The 22,133-nt window shown below is 34.8% G+C and overlaps 1 protein-coding gene across 3 annotated transcripts in view; it reads left to right on the top strand.

The window, feature by feature from the left end:
• EPS8 (EGFR pathway substrate 8, signaling adaptor) overlaps positions 1-22,133 on the top strand; it is a 162,577-nt gene that overhangs the window by 72,094 nt on the left and 68,350 nt on the right. For 2 of the 3 annotated variants that reach the window (XM_090272886.1, XM_090272887.1), the window contains exon 2: positions 21,705-21,784. The exons of the other annotated variant lie outside the window; for it this stretch is intronic. In XM_090272886.1, coding sequence (XP_090129012.1) covers positions 21,726-21,784 — 59 coding nt within the window. In that variant the 5' untranslated portion in view covers positions 21,705-21,725. The remainder of the gene's footprint in view (positions 1-21,704; positions 21,785-22,133) is intronic. 3 annotated transcript variants of the gene reach the window in all.

Here is a 22,133-nt window from a genome sequence, read left to right as displayed (position 1 = left end):
ATGAAATCAGTTATAGATATGAGTGAACACTTAACTAACTGACTCGACGTACGAAATGGCGGTCTTTCTACTGTTAGCAAAATTCTGTGAGAGTCAGGTGTTTGAAATCTTTCCAGTCTAGATTACTCAAGAGGAAACAAACAGCAAGATTCAGTTTAATTACTTGTTATTTTGAAGAAGGAAGTGTTATGTGTTATTTTTCTCCCCCAAGGCCTGTGTCCAGGGCAGAATCATTTCGGTGTTTTTATAGTTCTGTGAGATGTTTTCAATGTTTTAGAACTAAAAAACAAATGAGACTGGCATAAATGTGTCTGGACAGTGGAATGTTTCAAAGCTTATCTAAGTAATTGTTCTTCTAGATTAAAGGTTTGGTATTATTTGTACCCAAATCCTATTGATACAATATTTATACTACAATTGATAAGATAATGTATGAGAAGGACATACATATATTTGTCACAAATTTTGTAAATGTTTACAAGTGTATGTAAGTACATATGTGTAATTATACATGTGTATGTGTCTCTGTGTGCTTACGTATATGTAAGTTTTAGCAAGCATTCTAACGTGAGGGCTGGGGGATCACAAACAGTCATACTATAGAAACGGAGTTTGGGCTCTTCCATGGATCTGCTTGGATTTGAGGCCTTACAATATGTGATATTGGTTGGGTAAGGATGGTTCTGTGCCTCAGTTTCCTTATTTGTAAAATTGAGATAATAATAGTACCTACCTCTTAGAGGAATTGCGATTATTATTTGAACTGATGTGTGCCAAGAATGTATAAGAATATTTGGCTTATGTAAGCACATTATAAGTGTTATTTAGTGTTTTGTAAACTATTATTAAATATTGGCCACACAGTTAATTCAGAGAGAAAAAAATGAATTACCTTGAAAAAAAAGTGACTATCTTGAAGCCATAAACATTAGCTAATTTTGCAGGTTAAAATCATGAAGTTATTTCTTTATCATTAAGAGATTATGGTATAAAGAGGGATATGTGTAAATCATCAGTGATTAATTCATTATAATATACCTTGGATTAACTATTTCTGACTGTATTTAAAGTTTTCCCTTTCATAACCAGATAATATATGTTTATGGGGCGGTCTTTTCTTTGAAACCTTGTAAGCTTAGAGGAATATATCTTATATCCATTTTTTTGTTTGACTTCAACAATTTTGTCTAATGAAAGAAATGGCACTTGTTAGACTTCCTTCCAAGAAAAACATTGGGTGTTTCAGGAAGTGGTCTTAGTGAGTCAGAGGATAATACTTTTTTCCTCTGAGTCAGTTTTGAACCTCCTTGGTATAAATAGGCGCACTTCTACCAAAAGTTCTGCTTTTCAGATCGGATGTTAAAATCACTGTTGACATGTGACCACACCAAGAGCATTACTTTCACTAGTATTTCAGCTCAATTAACCCTGAAAGAAGGGGTCTTACCTAATGGTAACTGTAGAAAATCTGCTAAGTAAATTTGAAAAAAATCAATTCATTCTATATTTCTGCATTAGTTTCTATTTTGCATCAATTTTGCTTCAGATAAGAGTTGTTTGTGTCAGGTGTCCATTTTTGTCAATTTTAGAGGAAATCTATATTGTCAATATCCACTTTGGTCATTAAAATTCTATGAACTTTCTTTAGCACACACATATAAAACTAGTGCAACTTTAGCACAGGGATTATTTTGCAAAACAGTGTGCTGGTTTGCCAAATCCTGGAGCTGTGCCAGAGATAACAAAGGAATAAATCAGAGTGATTCTCCATAGCCACATTAAAAAATGCTAAACATGATCAGTAATTGCCGAATGACTAGATGTTGTTAATGTTGAGTTGGTCAGGGAAGACTTTAAAAATGGGGTAGGAATTGAGGAATTGATAGATGGAAGGTATAAAATTGCTAATATGAAGGGTATTTAGGGTAAGAGCAGAAGCCTGCATGTCAGTCATGAAGGACTGATAGATGCAGATGTAGTTAATAGATCTTAACTAATCCAGGTGTGCTTTTGCATATGATCTATCTAACAGTCTTATTCTCATATTTACAGATGAGTAAACAGAGGCTTAGAGAGAAAACGATTTGCCTAAAGTTGCAGGGAAATGGTAGAGTTGGGATTTACATTCAAGGCTGCCTATGTTCAGAGCATATTCTTTTTGCTGTGACACAACACCACAATAAAAGCATTGCAGTACTGTTTCTAGTATCTCTGAAAAAAACATCCAGTAAGCATTTTCCTTCTTGGCAGAAATATTAATTTTTTTAGGGATAGGGAAGTGGTCTTGGGGTGATAGGAAATGGCCTTAGGGGCAAGTTTGCTCACTCCTTAGGGAGCAGCAAATAGAACTTTTTTTAAAAAAAGATTTTATTTATTTATTTTTAGAGAGAGGGGAAGAAAGGGAGAAATAGAAGGAGAGAAGCATCGATGTGAGAGAGAAACATTGATCGGTTGCCTCTTTCATGCATCCCAACCAGGGACTGAGCCCGCAACACAGGCATTTGCCCTGACCAGGAATCGAATTGGTGACCGTTTGGTTTGCAGGATGACACCCAACCAACTGAGCCACACCAGTCAGGGTCCAGACTGTCTTTTTCTAGGAGCAGACTATTGTCATTGAGCCTCTGTGAGGTTCTCAAGGTCAGTTGAATATGTTTAGAGATAATTGTGGGCAGTGGTGATTTATGCTATGAATCCTTTGCCCACTTATATTAGTGGATAGCTGGTCATTTTTCCTTTTTTTAACTTAAGAATTGGGCTTTGCTTGAAGTCTGTTTTTTCATCTTGGCACTTACAGTCATTACAAGAATATGCCACTTTGTTACATCCTATCTTCTTCACAGCAGAGAAGCGGCCATGTGACTCTTGGAGAAATTGGCCCTTCTTGAAGCGACAATAGCGGCAGTTGAGACTAAGCATCACTCTTGTAAACACTGTCTCATGTCTCATAAAACTCAAACACTTGTTTCCTGGGAAATTTTTTGTTTTAGCCTCCCCAAATGAAATAGCTTCAGTTCTTGGGAGAGCAGGGAAATTCACCCTTTTCTTCCCAGCTAACTAGTTGAAGTGCGCTACTGTGTGCTGCTATGTGCTATTTCTAGGGATTCTGCTAAACTGTAAAGGAAGAAAAGTATAAAATTCCTCGTGTCACCACATGCTTTGTTTGTAGGCAGGCTTGGAGTTCATGAGCGTAACTGTAGCCAGTGGTCAAAGGTACTTAAGTAATTTTCCCTCCCCGCGAATGAGAAGATAGGGTACCTTTCTCCTATGCTCTGTTTGTCAGGTGGTCTGTACAGGTACCTTTATATAACAGGAAGCAGGCCACTGAGCTAATATGTGAGCCTTTGTTGCTGACGTCACTGAGCTAATGCACCAGGCTTTAGAGCTGCAAAGAACTCTTGGAGGTACCTTAGTTTCTAGCCTAATCAGTACTGATGAAGGACACACTAGTTTTAAGTGATGTGTCCAAAGGCACAGAGTTAGGAGTAATACTGGCAAAGCAAGGAATAGTATTGACTTTGGCGTTCAATGTTTTTTTCTAAACTCAGGACAAATCTAAATCAAGTTGACATCTAGGATGTTCCAGGAATGATATTTTCTCAATACTCACAGAAAGTAGGTTGGTTCTGGTAGGACTGCTGCTCACCATCAGAGTGTCAGTTCAGAACTGGAGAGGTGAGAAGATAGAATTAGGTGAGGGTACCGTTTTCCATTCCATTTGGGGAAAATAAGGAAGATGGCTGGTAATAAGAGAAATTAAGATGGCAGGCAGGTGGAAGGAGATGTCTGTTTTACAGAGTGAATGCTGGTGACTTGGAGAGACTTATGTGGGAATTGAGTTGACACTGCCTGCTCTTTTCCCTAAGTGGCTCCTGTTAGAAGCTAGTGATGCTAAATATTTTGTTTTTAATTCTTCGACTAGTTAAAATGTTTCATACTAAGTTTTTCTTGCTTGTAGAGCATCGTTTTGTTCTGACTTATTCATTTATTTAATTGAGAGACAGACAGAAATAGACATTGATTTGTTGTTCCACTTATTTATACATTCATTAGGTGTTTTCTTTTATGTGCCCTGACTGGGGATTGAACCTATAAACTTGGCATATTGGGACCACATTCTAACCAACTGAGCTACCCAGCCAGGACCTCATTCTGTCTTTCCTTTTTTTAAAATTTTATTTTATTTTTTACATTATTTTTATTGTATTTTTTCCACTGTCATTTATCGCCCCCATACCCTCTTCCACCGCTATCCATTCCTTCCCCCTACAGTTACCTCCCTGTCATCCATGTCCATGACCATTCTGTCTTTTCATAATAAGAGGCTTTGAAATAAACATCTTAATTTGGTCAAGTAAAAAATAATTAAGGGCATACTTTTTTATTTGTTAAATATTTACCGAGACCTTTATGTTAGGAGCTGTGCTTAGCACTTGGTATTTATTAAAATTATTTAGCCCCTGCCCTCAATAAACTTAAACTCCTATGTACAAACAAGAAGAGAGGAAGTTGCTACAGTATGATCAGTGCATCATAGTGTTAAGACTCAAGTGTTACAGGAATATGTGAGAGGCGTCTATCCCACTGTAGAGAAATTGGGGAGGGCCTCCCAAGATTGAGATCTAAAGTTTGATAGGACTTGACCAGGTGAAGGTGGCCGAGAGGTTTTTGGGTAAAAGGATATTTCAGATGGATGATGTCCCTTGAAGGCAAGAGTATGAAAAACAATTCAGTATGATTGATGCATAGTTAGCATGGGGAGAGGTTGGGGGTTAGGCCTGGGAGGGAGCACGGGAGGTACAAGAAGGCAGAGATGGTGAAGCTTTACAGGTATGAAGGGCCAAATCACAGAAGAGTACTGTGCTTTGCAATTGAATTGGATGCTACCAGTGGATGTTATGTGCAGGGCATTGGGGAACTTCGATAGGATTTAATTAAAAAATTAAGTTTTAAAAGGGTGTAGTGTTAGATTGATTCAAATTTTATCTACAAAAACTTCTGAAATGACTTCAGTTTAGGTCATTAAGAGACCAAAAGATCATTTAAGATCATGATACTCTTCATTAATAGATTTTTACTGCTTACATAACACAAATGTATGGATTTTAAAAACTACTTTAAGAAATAAGACCAAATATAGGAAAACCGTTATCAGAAACAACCACATTTCTCTCTTGAAGTGTAATATAGTGAAACTATTAAAAGAGGTTGCTGAATTTAAGCTACGTTGACAGCTTAGCTGCTTGAGGAAAACTATTAACTCTTTCCCCCACCAAACTCAATAAAACCAAACAAGATTTTGTTAGAAAAAGCAGTGTATACTTGTGAGTTGATTTGTTGAAGTTCCTGAGAGTATATTTCCCACGGAAGTTGGAGGAAAAGTACCTACTATATATTATTTTGCTTCATAGAGGTAAAATGTAAAATCTCTTCAGTTTCATAGTCTTTTTTTAAACTTTCTGATATATATCTTTTATAATAATTCATACATCCCCATGTTAATAGAAACACTTGTTGCTTCACAGTTGGATAATAAGAGTCAGTTCTAGTTTTATTGATTGCCATTGAACAATTGGAAATCTGTTCCCATAGATAAATATTCTATAGTAGGCATGGACTTAGCTGAACAGAAGTCAAGGTGATGCCAATTCCATTTTAGACATGTGTGGTCCTTTTGAAACTCTAAGGTTCATTGTCTTTATTCTGGTACCACTTTTGCCTTTTTATCTTGATATTATATCTAATAGTCCTGATTATCACCTGTCTTTACTTAATAAACTTTCAAAACCCAGTTTCTTTTCTTAATTGCTCACAAGTAAAGCTAGGGTGTTCTTTTCTATACAAATGTATGCACGCTCATGTATAATAAATTTATAGCAAAAGAAAGCAATACTTTTAATTATATTTAGATGCTTTGTGACCATGTGATTTGGGGTGAAAAACAACTTTTTAACCATTATCTTCCTCTGTGTGGCAAAGGCATGGATTTCATTCGATATCTACTACTTATTCGCTCTTTGACACTGGGCATGTTGTTAAACTCTGTACCTAGCTTCACTCATCTGTAAAGTGAGGATAGTAATGGTTCCTACCTCACGAGGTTGTTGTGACGAATTAAAAGAAAATAATACATGTGAAGCCCTTAGTATTGTTCCTGGCACTTAGTGTTATGCAAAGGTTGGGTGCTACTGCGTATTGTTCCCTCTTCTCCCTCCTCTCACTACTATTAGCAATCATAGTAGTAGGTCAGTACTTAGTGTATTGATTTTATAAAATCAGTTGGCTTAAAATGGGGACAGTGGTTATGTTAGATAAATCAAAACCTAATTTATTTAATGAAGAGCTGCAATTAATTTTGGACTCTATTTAGAATATTAAAATAAACTTGTTTTTCTTATGAGCAACACACTTATTACTAAATCAGATCATGCTCCACCCCTCAGTTTTCTACCTCAGCTTACAGACCATTTTACCAGGTGCTCAGAGATGGGAACTGTGAGAATGGGAAGAAAGAAATGCAAATATGGCATTACCAGCCCTTGTGATAGTTCCCTCCTCAAATTTCCACTTCCTTCTGACCTCAAATATCCTACTTACACAAACAAATTTATCTAAATTCCCAAACAAAAATCCACACAATATGATCCAGGAACATGAGGGTTTTTGGTGATTCTCCCATCCCCTGGCTGATCCAGACACCTTTTTTTCTCCTACTTATTAATTCACTGTAGAGAGTTGTGTTTGTTCTGTTTCAAGTCCAGGTGCTCAAGTCCAGAAATATAATTCTTGGCAGGAAAAAAAAAAAAAAAGAACCTGTTTTGGTTTATAAATTGACACTGGCCCAAAAGTGGCTATGTTGCTATAAAAACCATCCCATTGTTGCCCAAGTGGAATAGTAGTTCAGTTGTTTGTTTCTTACATTCCTATTTCTCATCAAATCCAGGTTTTTAAACTTGAAATATCTAAAGTTAGCATTTTATAGATTTTACTGCTTTATCTTTTTGTAATTCTTTTTTATTCTTTTATTTAAATTCAGACTGTTACCTAAAGTTGGACAAGAACAATATTCTTGTTCATTAATTTTTGCATAAATTTTTTTTCAGCAGTTTTTGTGCATCAGTCTTGAAACATTGAAAGCACTTTGAAAAAATATGTAAGTTCTCTGTTTCAATGGTTTACTAGGTATCCTGGATTTTAAACAAGGAAATCCTGAAATAATATTTTCAGAATGAATTGCTCAGTCTCATACCTTTGAGAAGTTCATGGCTAGATTTGCATCAGTCTGACTTTATGTCCTTATAAATACTATGTTTTTCTCCTAAGCAAATAACAGAGGTTGTAAAATTATATTTATTATTATACTTATTTCATGTTGGCTCCCCCACTAGATTGTAAGCTCCACTAAGGTAAGAACCATGTCTATTTTGTAAGCTGGGTACTCTGTATCTAGAGCTATCCTGTCTAGTACTGTAGCCATTAACCATATGTGGCTTTATACACTTAAATATAAACTAACTTAAATTTAGTAAAATTAAAATTTCAGTCGCTCAGTGGCACTAGCCACACTTCAGGTGTTCACCATTTGTATTGACCAGTGATATAATATAGTACATTTTCATCATCGAAGGAAGTTCTTTTTGACAGTGCTCATCTAGAACACTGATGATAACACAGAGGTTGCATAGTAAATACTTGTAGAATGAGTGAATGAATGAATGAGTACTGTTATTAGCGGGTGCCAGTGACATTGAATGAGTTTTATTTGAATAATCATCTAAAAAGTTTATATTGGCTTTTAATTCATCAGTGTTGACATATCCCCGGCTAACTTCAAAATACTGGATTTATCATTAAAGGAAAGTCTACAGTAGTGGGTAAAAGCACGACTTGTAGTCATATCTCAGCCATGGTATGTAGGTGTCATGACTAAGTTACCCACACTTACAACTTTTATAAAGATTCCTCATTAAAATAGGGATAAATAAGATCTTACACCCTTGAAAAGTGGTAAGAATTAAGTAAGATGATCCACATAAAGTACTTGGCATAGATACTAATACACTAAAATACTTAATAAATGAGAATTAGTATTATTTTTACAATAGCGAACAGAGATATGTCTAAATTTACCCAGTTTGTGGATAATTTCAGGGTTGAGAAGAACTTTATTACTATTTTTGAGAACATCCATTGTTATAATTTGGCAGACATTTATAAAAGGTAGTACTGTCTACAATCAAAGCTTATATTTACTGTCTTTTACATATGAAATTTAACAGCTTAAAATTTTTTTTTTGCCTTAGACTTAATTTTTCTCTTGTTTTAATTTTTATAACTATGTAAATATCTAACATATTAAGAAAAGAAAGTTTCACAGTTGTTTTATAGGCAGCTTGACTTTTAAGACTAATGCACAGATATCTCTGACTTTTGTTTGGGGGTAGCTCAAAAAGAATTTGTTTCCAACTATATTCATTTAAATGGGCTTCTTTCAAAAAATATTCTGAGTAATTAAAATAAATAAATTAGTTGTTATTTACCTAAGGATAAATTTCAGGTTTAATTTCAGCACATAACTGTTGTGATTTAAAAGCTATGATTTAATTTATAGAAAAACAATTAAAGTATTTTTCATTAAAAAGAATGCCTGATTTAGCTGGGGATATTGCCTCCGTTTTAAGTACCTAACTCAGTTATGCATTTAAAACTATGATTTAATTTCCAGAAAAACAAGGTATTTTTCATTATTTATAGTGCATGATATTGCTGGAGATATTGCCTCACTGATATTTTTTCCTTTTCTGACATTTGAAAACAGCCATTTGTTATTATAATAACCACACGTAATTAAACATTTACTACCAAAATATCAGCTGACTTTACGTAAGGTAAATTTCCATCATTTTTTGTGTTACCTTTACTCTGACTGTTGTGGTACTTTTATTTTTAGTACAAACTTGTACTCATATTTCATAGTCCAACTTAACCTCTCAAGTTCATATTAGAGGTGACTTTGTTTTTTTCCTGAGTTTTTCATTAACAAATATTTGCCAATGTGTAGACAACGAAACTATATTACAGAAAAAAGCTGATATATTAAGCTCATATATTTATTCTACTCCCTGCAAATAGAAGTTAGTAAAGGGATTTTTAAAATGCAGACAGTGGACTTGGAAAGCGCATGAATGATTGCAACTAACCTAGAGTCCTGAGAAGCAGAGACCCAAGCTGCGAGAGAGAGACATTGAGAAGCATCCTGGTTTTCACTCAGAACCTCAGGCAGGCGCAACAACGAGGGTGAGGCAGAAAACAGGGGGATTAGATGGTAGAGTATTTGTGTGAACTTACATCCCAGATGCTTCCCCACAGTCCAGTGGGAATGGAAGTTTATTCTGTGGAGAATGTGACTGGGAACTCTTGAGTGCGGGATATACCAAGGCACAGATGGAGGGGGAAAGAGCAGATGAAATAGTTACTTAACAGTGAGGAACCCCCCGCCCATTTCTTCTACTCATCACCAGGATTTTGGCAGTGAGGTATATGTTCTCCTTATGAAATTGGAAGATGTTTCCTTGAAGAATCTGATAAATCTGTGCAAAGGCTCTGTGGGTCCTGCCTGATAGCTGGATGTCTCCCAGTGGGATAGCCGAGCCAGATTGTGTCGCAGTGAAGCACACCCATCCACATAGACTTTCTGATTAGCTTTTTAGTGCTTCATCTTCAGTGTGAGTAGTGACCAATGATCATCAGACATTTAAAGACATTCTGAAACCAAAATAGACCCGCAGAAAACAAGGAAATTGACAGAGACAATGAAGAGAAAAGAAAACTTTAAAATATTATATTATCAGATAAAAGAATATACAGCAATCAGGAAATAAGAACAGGTATTATAAGAAAAAGCAACAAATTGTATTCCTGGAAATTGAAAATTGAGAGAAGACATAAAACATTAAAATGGTCTTTGAAAATAAAGTTGAGGAAGCCACTCAGAAAATAGAACAAAAATGCCAGGAAATGAAAAAAGAGAAAAGACAAAAACCTAGAGACTCAGTTCATGAGCTACTACTCTGAGCAATTTCTGGAATGCTGTAGAAAAAGAAAATTTTAGAAAAATGCAGTGAAGAAGCTATCAAATGACTCAAGAAAGTTTCCTGGATTTTAAGGACAAGGATTTTCAAATTTGAAATGTCTATTGAATTCCTATTGTACTGAATTAAAAAAAAACACACAAAAAACACCTATACTAACGTACTGATAAAATTTCAGAACACCAGGGAAAAAAAATGAAAATCCCGTAACTCCAGAACTACAGAAAAAAGAATCTCTACAAAAGATTGAGAAGCAAAATGGCGCTGATATCTCAGCAGCAACATTGAAGACAAGAACAATGGCTTCAAAATTCTGGGACAAATATTTTAGTATTTTCAATATAGAATTTGAATTCTCTGATCATCTGTGAAGGTAGAGTAAATATATTTCAGTCATGGAAAATTACCTTTTTTATACTCTTTCTCAGGAAGTTTCTGAAGTATATGCTCTTCAAAGATAAAAAAGTAAAAGTAAGAAAAGAGGGAGACTTGGGATCCAGGAAACAAGGCTCTAAGACAGAGGAAGCTGAACGTAATGAGCAGGATAATGTTGAATCTGGATCCATGATGAAACTGTGTAGGAGGCCTAGAGAGTAGTCAGTTCAGATCCTAACAGGAATGTAGTATAGGGACTGGGGAGAGATGCCTGCTGAAGGATAAAAATAGTAGCATTTTAATATATTGAGTGGAGGCTTCACTGTGGCAGAGACTAAAGGGATGAAATTAATAAAGGTACATAGGACAACTAGGGATTGAGAGTGGATAATTTTAACTCCAAAAAAAAAAAAAAATACAAAAGGTTGAATTTTGGTCTAACACAATTTGATATAAATGTAACTATGCAGCCTCATTTTATCTCCAACTTCATCCCTCATCACTTTGAACCTCTTTGTTATTCTTCAGTAACTGTAAAGGCACCAAGCTGTCTCTTGTCTTTGTTCTTCTCTCCTCTGGCTTACTCAGCTCTTGCATCACAGCCTGAGGGTGCTCACCTTGCATCCTGTCTGCTACCAGCCTTGTACTAAAGGATCCTTTTGATGCCTCTCTCTCCCACTATATATTTTAAAGAGCTTTGTCTTGCCTGCATTGGTTCAGTCCTTTAAGGGAGATTCTGTTCTCTAGACCCACCCCTCATCTAGCTTCTCTGGAACTTTATGCTATGCTGTTCCTACATTGCCTGTAATGTGTTCTTTTCCTAAACATGCCTTTTCTTTTTTTCTAAAAAATGGAAACATGGGAAGGTTTTCAAGAAAGTTTTTGTTAGTTCTAGATCTTCTGTGAGTTGGATGAAGTGCCAGGGATTTGTTTTCTTTGTAGGAGTACCTACTAAAAATCAGTTGTTTTTGGAGTCAGACAAATGTAGATAGTTACTGGAATTGACTTTTTGTTTTGTTTTATTTGGAGTTCTTCATGGCATTACTTTCTAGCAGCATATTAGAATTGCCTCTGTTTTTTGAAGATAAATGAAAGATGGTATTGTGAAAGGAGACCATTTTTACTTCTGACAACAAAATCTTAAATGGTTTAGAATAGTAGGAATAAGGAGCAGTTAAGAATGATTTGAGAGTTTTACCTTATCTGCCCAGTCATGAACTTTCCTTGGGCTTATAAAGTTATACATCTTGAAGTTGATACACTCTGACCTTAATGCAGTACACGAAGTATTCTATTAGCGTAAAACACCTGCCCCCGTGTAACCATTATGCTGGCTCTGTAAAACCATATCTTGCTAAAATAGAACAAACAAATTGAAATAATGAATAATCCTTGACAAGATAATGGTACTTCTTGTCCTCTTACTAAAATAACTAATGTTTGAGTAGTATGGTAGACAGGAAGAGAGGATTTGAGACATGTAGTATGTTTTTAAATAAAATATCTGGGAAGGGTGGTATAAGAATGTGTATTATAACACAGTAGAAAACTTTATTTAACCTTCACTTAAACAAAATTGCATTGCCTAAAGAAGTCCTGTATATTTTAACAACTAAACATTTTACTTACAATAACCTTAGGGAGATGTAGTTATGATTTGGAAAAATGGTCTGAAGTCAGTACAGCAGTCGCTTAAAGGTGACATATCCTACTTTGTAGGTTGTAACCATTTACAAAAATATGTTGTACAGTTTGGAAACCATTGATACTCTTAAGGAACTGTACTGAAAATGCAGAATGAATCACCTGCAGTGTTTTGTTTACTGCTTAAAGTCCTTTGCTCAAGGTAATATAGAGGAAGGTAGTTAGTGGCAACAGGGTAGTTAAATATTAAAATGTTATAGCTCATCTGTGGTTTAGTGTTCTTCTCCTTGTACCTGCAAGGTTTTATGATTTACTATTTTTAGAGGCCATTTAATACGTCACAATGAAATTTGAATTCAAGAGTTTCTGTTTTATTAAAGATAATTTTAGAACACATTTTCCTGTCTTGCCACCCAGCTGGGTTACGTCAGGCCTGGGTAGCTCTTTATCTGTTTGCCTTTGTGACATATGTTGAACTGGACTCATTTAGCATTTGGCACTCCTATGGAAAAAGGACATCTAACAATGAAGAAATATACAAGACGCTAATTTCCTTAGTGATTTTTGTTTGCATAAAGTTTAATTTTGGAAACTTTTCACTAAGGTGCATACAATATCAGCAAATAATAACCCTCAAGGCTGATTTACAAAAGTAGAGGTTTTTAAAAAATTAGTGGGGAGGGGTTGAAATACATGAGATGTTTTTCTCTCCTTCTTGTTCCCTGAAATGTGCTCAATTGAGAACTGAATTGGCAGAAAAAGTTGAACTTTTTTTCTTATCCTGGGAGAAAATGCCAACAGTGATATTCTTCTACCACTCCTGAGAATCTGTACTCAACAACTTTTTGCTTCTGTGAGGGTTTGAGCTTCTTAGGTAATGTTTACTTTTTAAAATTCTGATCATTTTTTGGTGATGGTTAGCCAAGGTTTTTGTTAAGGGCTAGGATCTCTCTCATTCCCTGATATTTCTCCCCCTATCCCCCCGCTTTTCTCTCTCTCTCTCCCCCAGCCCTTCCTTCTTCCCTGCTTACCTCTGTCCTATACCCAGCTGAAGCTTAACTCAGATCTTGTCTGAACCATCTGAAAAAGGAGTTCCTATTTGATGAATCTGAATCCTACTTTTTGTTTTTCCATCTCTTTTATTCAGTTTAAAAAGCACAGAATAAATAAATAAATGGTGGAGAATACATAAATTTCTCATACAGAAGAATTCAAAATAATTTATGTAGATACTCTCTCCTCGAGGAGGTAGAGCATAACTCTGTATTCCTTAAGTGTGGGCTGCATGTAATGACTTCCCTCCAAAGAGGTCTGTTAGTCATGATGAGGGAAGTCACTTGATAGTGGAAAAACTTGACAAATTCTGCCTCAGTCATTGACCAAGGTTAGCATAAATCATGGTCATGCTAATCATGCATGTGATGAGAATGGCACATATTCTGTGGTCTTCCTCTCCAAAACCTGTAACTCCAGTCTAATCAAGAGAAAAACATCAGACAAACCCCTATTGAGAGACATCCTATAGAACATCAAAGTACTGTACTCATCCCAAAACTGTCAGGGTTATTATTGCAGGATGAATTGTGTCCTCCAAGAAGATGTGTTCAAGTCCTACCCCAATATCTATGAATGTGACCTCATTTGGATAGGGTCTTTGCAGGTGAAATAAAGTGAAGATAAGGTCATACCTAGTCTAATGACTGGTGTCCTAATAATAAGAAGGATATTTGGACACATATAGATACACAGAGGAGGCCATTAGAAGACAGAGGCAGTGATTGGAGTAGTGTTATCTACAGCCAGGAAAGCCAAGATTACTAGCAACCATCAGAAGCTAGAGGAGGCCAGAAAGGGTTCCTCCTGTACAGCTTCCAGAGAGAGCTTAGTTCTGCCAACACCTTGATTTCAGATTGCTAGCCTTCAGAACTATGATAGAATAAATTTCTGTTGTTTTAACCACCCAGTTTGTGATAATTTGTTACAACAACCCCAGGAAACTAATACAGTCATCAAAATGAAGAAGAGTCAAGAGATAGTCACAATCTAGAGGAGCCTAATGAGACATGAGGACTAAATATATGTAGTATTGTGAATAGAAACCTGGAAAATACTGGGTAAAAAAAAAAAAAACAAAAAACAAAAAAAAAAAAAAAACTGAGCTACTATGAGTATTCACTTTAGTTAATAATAAGGTATAGGTATTTTTAAATTAACTGTGACAACTATATCATGCTAATGTAAGATGTTAAGAATAAGGAAATGGGGTGTGGGGTAGAATTTTCCATACTACTTTTACTTTTCTGTAAATCTAAAATGATTCAAAATAAAAAATTTATTACAAAACATTAAAAATCCCTGAATTTAGCTGCAGTTAATTTTATTTTATTTTTATTCCTCACTTGAGGATATTTTTTTATTATTGATTTAGAGAAAGGAAGGGAGGGAGGAAGGGAGGGAAGGGTGGTGAAAGGGAGGGAGAGAGACAAACAGACATTATCGGTGTGAGAGAGAAATATTCATAGGTTCCCTCCCATACACGCCCTGACTGGAAATCGAACCTGCAACCCTTTGGTGTACGGGAAGATGCTACAACCAACTGAGCAAACCGGCCAGGGCTAGCTGCAGTTTTAATTAGACCTCAACTGCTTGCAGAGGAGTGAATGACAAATCTCTTTAAGGTGGTGGCACTGGTGAGGAGGTATCTGAACCTACTTCAGCTGATCAGTTACATCACAGCGTGCTTTTGAATCAAAAACTTCCACTGACAAAGTATATGCCCTTTAAACATTATATGAGGCTATCTGTAAGTTCACTGTTAATCATGGAAATAATACACGTAAGAAGGAAAACTCATACATAAATAAATACTTGGACATTTTAATTAAAATGCTTCATATCATGTGTGAAATTTAATGGAAGTCTTGCTGAGAAATAGTTCAAGATCTGATGTCCCCACAGCCAACCCCAGTGGGCCAATTTCTTCTCTTTCTGAATCCTTCCCTTTCCTACCATATTTTTATCATTGTTGGAGGAGTCCAGATAAATTGGAGGCTTACTTGCTTCCTCCCTTTAATATGTATTTAATTATAATGGAAGAAATGCAAATGATACCGGCAAATTTATGGGCATCACGTGCTATTTAGATAGGGATGAAATACTCAATTGATCCACTTTTATATTTAGAAACTGTCTCAACTATTATTTTAAAAATTAACCTACTAAAGTAATACAAATTAACTCACTGAAGTAAAAAGTTATTACTCAAGGCCCGATTCAGCTTAACTAATACATTTACAACACTCTTAATTAAAAGCAGTTTTTAATATGTGGTATATAAAGACCTGATTATGTTTTTTTTACATTCTTCCGTGAAGCAATAAAGCCATCTCACAAAATAGTTGGCACTATTGTTTCTATAATATCCCTTTCCATAAAGTGAATCCTCTTCCCTTCTATTTTTACACTAGCATTTTTTAGTACCTTATGTTGAGTAAAATAAAGAATATCATTGAAACACTAAGATGAAAAGAATTGAAAACTTCTGATCAAACTAGCAGTGTAACTTGCTGGAGAAAATTTGATATAAATCAGCCAGGTCAGAGATTAAATCCTGGTTCTAATCCTAGCTTCTTGTGTTACCACTTAGGCAAATGGCTTATTTAAGATTGTCATCTAGCTCTCTGAGGTCGAGCTAATAACTACCTCAAAATGCTGTTCTAAGGATGGAATGAGGTGAGGTTTATAAAGTATTATATGAATTGGGGGCTCATTGAATGTTATTTTCCCTCTTTGTTTTCTGCTTGTGATTATATCTGATACAAGAAACAGATAGGTCATTACATGGCACTAGATGATTTTTAAGTTTCAAAATAACACAAATGGCACCTAGTCTCTTTAGCTCAATTTCTTCCTTTATAAAATGAGAATGAAAAATAGTACTTGAAAAATTAATGTGACTGTTGAGAAATGAGTATAAAATGTTTACCAAAATAACTTGGTATAGGGTAAATGGTCAATAAATAGTAGCTGTTCTTTATAAAATTAGCATATTTTCTCAAATCATGGTATTAACAATGCTTTGAACTGATTAGTATTCATTTCCGCATGTAACATCCAAGCAGCATGTGTGTGCTGATGATGTCGTCGTAGCAACTGGAATCAGAGGGAATTACTTAAACAGTAGTAATAGGGTATATACCGCTCTTCTCTGTGAGGCCTTCGTATGAAATCTATCATAATATTGGACATATGATTAGTGCCACCATGTTTCATGTTAAGTGGTTATTGAATTTTATTAACAAGTATTTTTCTTCAGCTTGTTGTTAAACTAGCATTATGATTTGAACTTTTTTTTGTTACTATTATTTTAACATATAGAATGTTTTTATTAGTTCTCCAAGTTTATTTGTATACAAAAATTATTTATTTCTAAGTATTATACCAAATGACAGAAATAGATGGTGCTATCTCTGCTGACAGTACTGGTTGAAGGTATTAAAGTGATCATTCTAGAAGACCCTGCAGAAAAATGTGTAATGATTCAGACCTTTAAAGAAGATTCTTTGTCTTTTTATCTTTTAAGCACAATTATTGGTATACAGTGTCACAATGTATTGCTTAAAAAATGAATCTCAATGACCGTTTAGTTAAAGCCTTAAATTAATGATAATAATCAACCCTATCTTGGTTGTAACTTAGACTGAGAGACATGAATTAAAGTAAATTGAAATTGAAGTATACATACTTCAAGGCACTTTGTTAAATACAAACAAACAAGTAAATGAAACCTTAAGTAAATAACTAAAGTCTGACATTTTCTCAGAGAACAAGTTATTTTTAAGGACAGCTCAATATATGAAGAGCTGCTAGTTAGTTGTGTGTTAGCCAGATTGGTTAGGTTGTGTTCTAACATTAGGTCATGACTCCATATTTATCAATTTGAAAACTGATATCAGATGTAAGCAAGAGGAAAGAAAAGGGAATCTAAATTTTATCTATCTATCTATATCTTTGGGAATATTAGGACTTTCTAATACAGATTTAACTTTCTGATTTAGCTTATTATAGCTTCATTTATTTCTTACAGTGATTTTTATACATTCTGCTTACTTTCCTTTTCAAATTTGTGTTTAACATTTTTGATATACTTCACTTAGATCTTAAATTTTTTATTTTTATCTTTGTAATTGCCAAATATTATTTTCTGTAGAAGAGGAAAATTATAGTAACTATGACTTATAAAAATTGTGTTTATAAGGAAATTGATGCTCTATTTCAAATCTTTTGGAAGCTATTGTGACAGTTTTAATATACGCTTTTAGCAGAATTAAGTAGATAATTTAGTTAACTGAATTTGTGAATCCTTAAACTTAATCTGATAAAGAAAAACTTTGTCTCCTTGGCTTTTAAGGTGTTTTAACAGTGAATAAAAATGAAACCAACTAATTTTTCAGTAAGAGTTGATGGTTCTAAATTGCATGGTCCATGTAGGTATAACTTTGATTAGTGTATTAAAAGCCTAAAGGAAAACAGACAAACATTTTTAATTGTTTCTTTTTTTGATTTCTTTTTTTATTGTTGTTCTATTAGTTGTCCAGCTTTTCCCTTTGCTCTCCACTGCCCTGCCTGCCTCCCAACTCCCACAGTCAGTCCCCACCCTGTTGTCCACGTCCATGAGCCATTCATACTAGTTCCCTGACTAGACCCTTCCCCTCCTTTCTCTCCCTCTCCCCTCACTGTCAGTCTGTTCCTTGTTTCCATGCCTCTGGTTCTATTTTGCTCCTTTGTTTTGTTTTTAACGTTCCTGTATTAGGTGAGATCATACGGTATCTGTCTTTGGCCGCTTGGCTTTTTTCACTTAGCATAATACTCTCCAGTTCCATCCACACTGTCACGAAAGTTAGGAATTGCTTCTCTCTTCCTGCTGCGTAGTATTCCATTGTGTAAGTGTGCCACAGTTTTTTGATCCACTCATTTACTGATGGGCACTGAGGCTGTTTCCAGCACTTGGCTATTGTAAATAGTGCTGCTGTGAACATAGGGGTGCATAGGTTCTTTTGAATTGGTGTTTCAGGATTCTTCAGGTATAATCCAGCAGTGGAATCACAGGACCTAAAGGCAGTTCCATTTTTAGTTTTTTGAGGGAGTTATGTACTGTTTTCCACAATGGCTGCATCAGTCTGCATTCCCACCAGCAGTATACTAGGGTTCCCCTTTCTCCACATCCTCACCAGCACTTGTTTGTTGATTTGTTAATGATGGCCATTCTGACCAGTGTGTGGAGGCATCTCATTGTGGGTTTTTTTAAAAATTGTTTTTCTATTAAAGTTGTTCCATTTTTCCCCCTTTGCTCTCCCCTGCTTCACCCACCTCCCCCTTTTTCCCATATCAATCTTTGTTTAGTTGTCCATGTCCATGGGTCATTTTCTAGTCTAGTCATTGTGGCTTTAATTTGCATCTTTCTGATGGCTAGTGATGTTGAGTATCCTTTCATATCAGAAAACCTCTATATTGCTACATGAACATTGTGACAAGTGAAATTATGATTGCCAAGTGACAAAAGTTTCTATATTTAAAATTCACTTTAGCAAATCAACATTTCCTATTCCCTTTCTAATAATCTTATTCTGACAGATCACTATTTAAAAAAACAAACCATGCATTTATTTGGCTGTCATGAAGAATTAATCATGAAAAAGATGAGATACTGTGGCTATCACTTTTTATTAAAACCAGCTGCTATGGTTTTAAAATGCTAACCAGATCAAAATCAGTACAAACCCTGGGGGTTTAAATGTGAGTGAACTAGCTTGTTTTGAAAGAGAACTTCTTCTTCTTTTTTAAGCTTTGAAGAGACTTGCATATACATCTGTCTTATTTGATCTCACTAGCCCTGTGAGCTACAAAGACCAGGAATTATCTCTATTTCACTGATGAGAACATTGAGACAGAGGTTTAATTGACTTGTGTAGGCTAGTCTGTGCCAGAAATAGTGCTAGTGTTCCAGCCTTTCAACGTGAATGCCTGTGTCTTAACCATTAGCTCTAGATGCATAATATTATCCCAGTCCTCTGTCCTGGTCATACTCCCAGAATGTAATGGTGATGTGCTCTATCCGCATTCTATAGCTTATGAGATCCAGTTATAAAACATTTAGGAGTTTTTTGTAAACTGCTGTTAAACCATTAATAGCTTTAAATGGGCCATAATGGTAACATTAGCACCATGGAAATTAGTAGGCACTACAAATCAGGGTTTCATTTCTTCCCCAAGAAATGGTTTACCTGTATACCACTGTATAGAAATATAAATTGAAGGAAGAAAACAAGCAACAATAAAGACAGAATAGTTTAATACAAATGTAATATAATATATAAATATAGTATTTATCTAGGGTAGAGGTCAATATTTCTTTGTGCCTTAATTTAGAAATTTGCTTCTAAGCTGAAAATAAGTTTGGACAAGGTTATTAGGAAAGCTTGAATGTTTATAAATCCTAACAGTTTTTAGATCTAGGTCACGTTCCAGCCTTTGCAGAAATTATGGCAGTTGGCATGGCTTTTCCCTTTTTGGAACCTCTAGTGGGTTTCAAGTAGAGCCACATACATTGAGATTTATTTACTATGTATTTCATATAGATTAATTTGTCTCCTTAAGAATACAGTAGACTCTTCAAAGAGTGAGACATATACTTTCTTTTTTCTTCAAATAAATTTTTAATAAACACCTATTATATGTGTGCTATTCTTTTTTATTTTTTAATCCTTACCTGAGGATATTTTAATTGATTTTAGAGAGAGAGGAAGAGAGGTAGGGGGAGAGAGAGAGACAGACAGACAGACAACACATCGATTGGTTGCCTCAAATCCACAACCCAGGCATATGTCCTGACCAGTAATTGAAGCTGTAATCTTTTTGTGTATGGGATGATGCTTCACCCAGCTTAGCCACCCTGGCCAGGGCATTGCTGCTATTCTTACTGTCTGAGAAGTACCAGTTATCACACGAAAGTCTATGCCCTTATGGAGTTCATAGTCTAGTGAAGAGTCAGGAATTAACACAAATGAAAAATATATTTGTAGTAAGTACTTTGAAAAATTGTTTATAGTGTTAAGTGTGTCTGATAGTGGGTTTTTATCTGTTCATGGAGGTCAGTAAAAGCTTCCCTGAGGGCGTTGTGATTGAACTGACATCTGAAGAATGAGAAAGAATTAATTTCAAGTTACTAGGTTTTGACTATCTTTTCTTAATATAGACTTTTTTATGCCTTCTCAATCTGAATTAAGTTCCCTAATTATATAGCCTCTTATCGTTCTGAATTCTCTGTTTTAAAGGTAACCACAATTTTTAATTTTACATTTATTTACTGTGTCTGTTTTTTGCAGTAGACTCTTGGCCCAAAGCTGAGACTATCTCTGTTTTGTTTACCTTGCTAGTACCTGACACATAATAGTCACCTGATAGTTATTAATGCTCCCACTCCCTTTGCCAGTGTTTTATAATCAAGCTGGGATGTGTCCTACTTGCCTCTCATTTACTGAGAAGACATAGTAGTATAATATACAGGATGGGACAAAAGTAGATTTATAGTTGTTTGTATGCAAAATAATACAAAAATTAATAAATAATAATACGAGAATAAACTTTGCGTTTTGTGCACTTACAACTGTAAACCTACTTTTTCCTCCACCCTATATATGAAAGTCAGAAAAATAAGACAATACACAAATATTTATTTTTGTCCCACAGAACCCTGGGAATGCCAGGTATCCAGGAGTGAACTGAAATACATCAGGTGTAGCAGTATGGTCTAGGAGGAAAAAAGAAAAGGACATTGGATTTGGCAATAAGGAACTTTTATTTATTCTTATTCATTTTGTTTGAAGGAAATTTGTTCAGTTTTTGAAGCATTAAAAGTTATTTCTGAAGTTAAATATCTGCTGTTAATTTTTAAAATTGTTTTCTTATGAAAGGTAAAAAGAATGTTTAAATGAATACATTTTGTAAAAAAGACATATCCAAGTGTGTATGTCTAAGATACTGTCCAAAGTGCTTTGGAGGAAGGAAGGGAAAGAAGGAGGGAGGAAGAAAAGAAGATTAGTTGGAGGAAAAAAGACTAGAAGGAAATTGACAGGACTGTTAAATTATTATCTTTAAATGATAGGCTCAGGGTGATGTTTTTCCCCTTTTGCACTTTTATGTATTTTACACTTTTCTATATTTCTCAAGCTTTTAAAGTGAATTAATCTATATTCATTTATAATGAAACAATAAATAGAATACAGTTTCATGAAACTGACCATTGGTGATGAGGTTAAGCCTATATACTTAGAGGATTCAGAATTGGATATTAGATTTTTTAACTTGCCTAAATTTTCTAACAATTTTAGTATATTAATGTTAAATGTCAGTTGGATCTTTGTTTATATCTCCATTTGTACTTTTTGTGCTTAAGCACTTTGAGGGTAGAGATATTTGTCTTTGTATCTCTAGCATCACCCTGGCAGTGACAGATACTTGTTGAATGAATAACTGTGAAACTGATGTGTCATGACCCTTTTATTGCCTTCAATCTTTGTACCTTTCATTTTTTAGAACATATGATTGAAAGCCACGATGAATGGTCATGTTTCTAGTCATCCCAGTGGTTTTGGAATGTTTGCATCTCAAATGAAGTAAGTTGGAAGGATTATATTTAATTTGTTGGTTTTTAAAACTTTTATTTGATGATTTTGTTTTATATTTTTAATGAAAATATTAGTTTCACTTCTGTATATTGCTCATTCCTCATTAATATATAATGTCTTTATAACACTAATGTATCTTATTGTAAGTTTCTTGCTTCTGGTAAGAAAAAGGTGGTTAAGTAATATCAACTCCAGTGATAATGATTTCATAGAAGGTGTTTTGTTCTGGTATTTGAAGTTTTATTGCTTTCTTATAGTTGAGTATATACTTTGCTTCAAAGCTTTCAGTTTTCTCTAGAGAACTCTATTAATGTTCTTCATAAAATTTTGGCATTTG

The sequence above is a fragment of the Furipterus horrens genome, unplaced genomic scaffold (genome assembly GCF_987537825.1).
Source record: "Furipterus horrens unplaced genomic scaffold, mFurHor1.1.pri manual_scaffold_4, whole genome shotgun sequence".
Taxonomy (NCBI): Eukaryota; Metazoa; Chordata; class Mammalia; order Chiroptera; family Furipteridae; genus Furipterus; species Furipterus horrens.
Note: the sequence above shows the minus strand (reverse complement) of the source record. Positions and strands in the feature narration are given on the sequence as shown.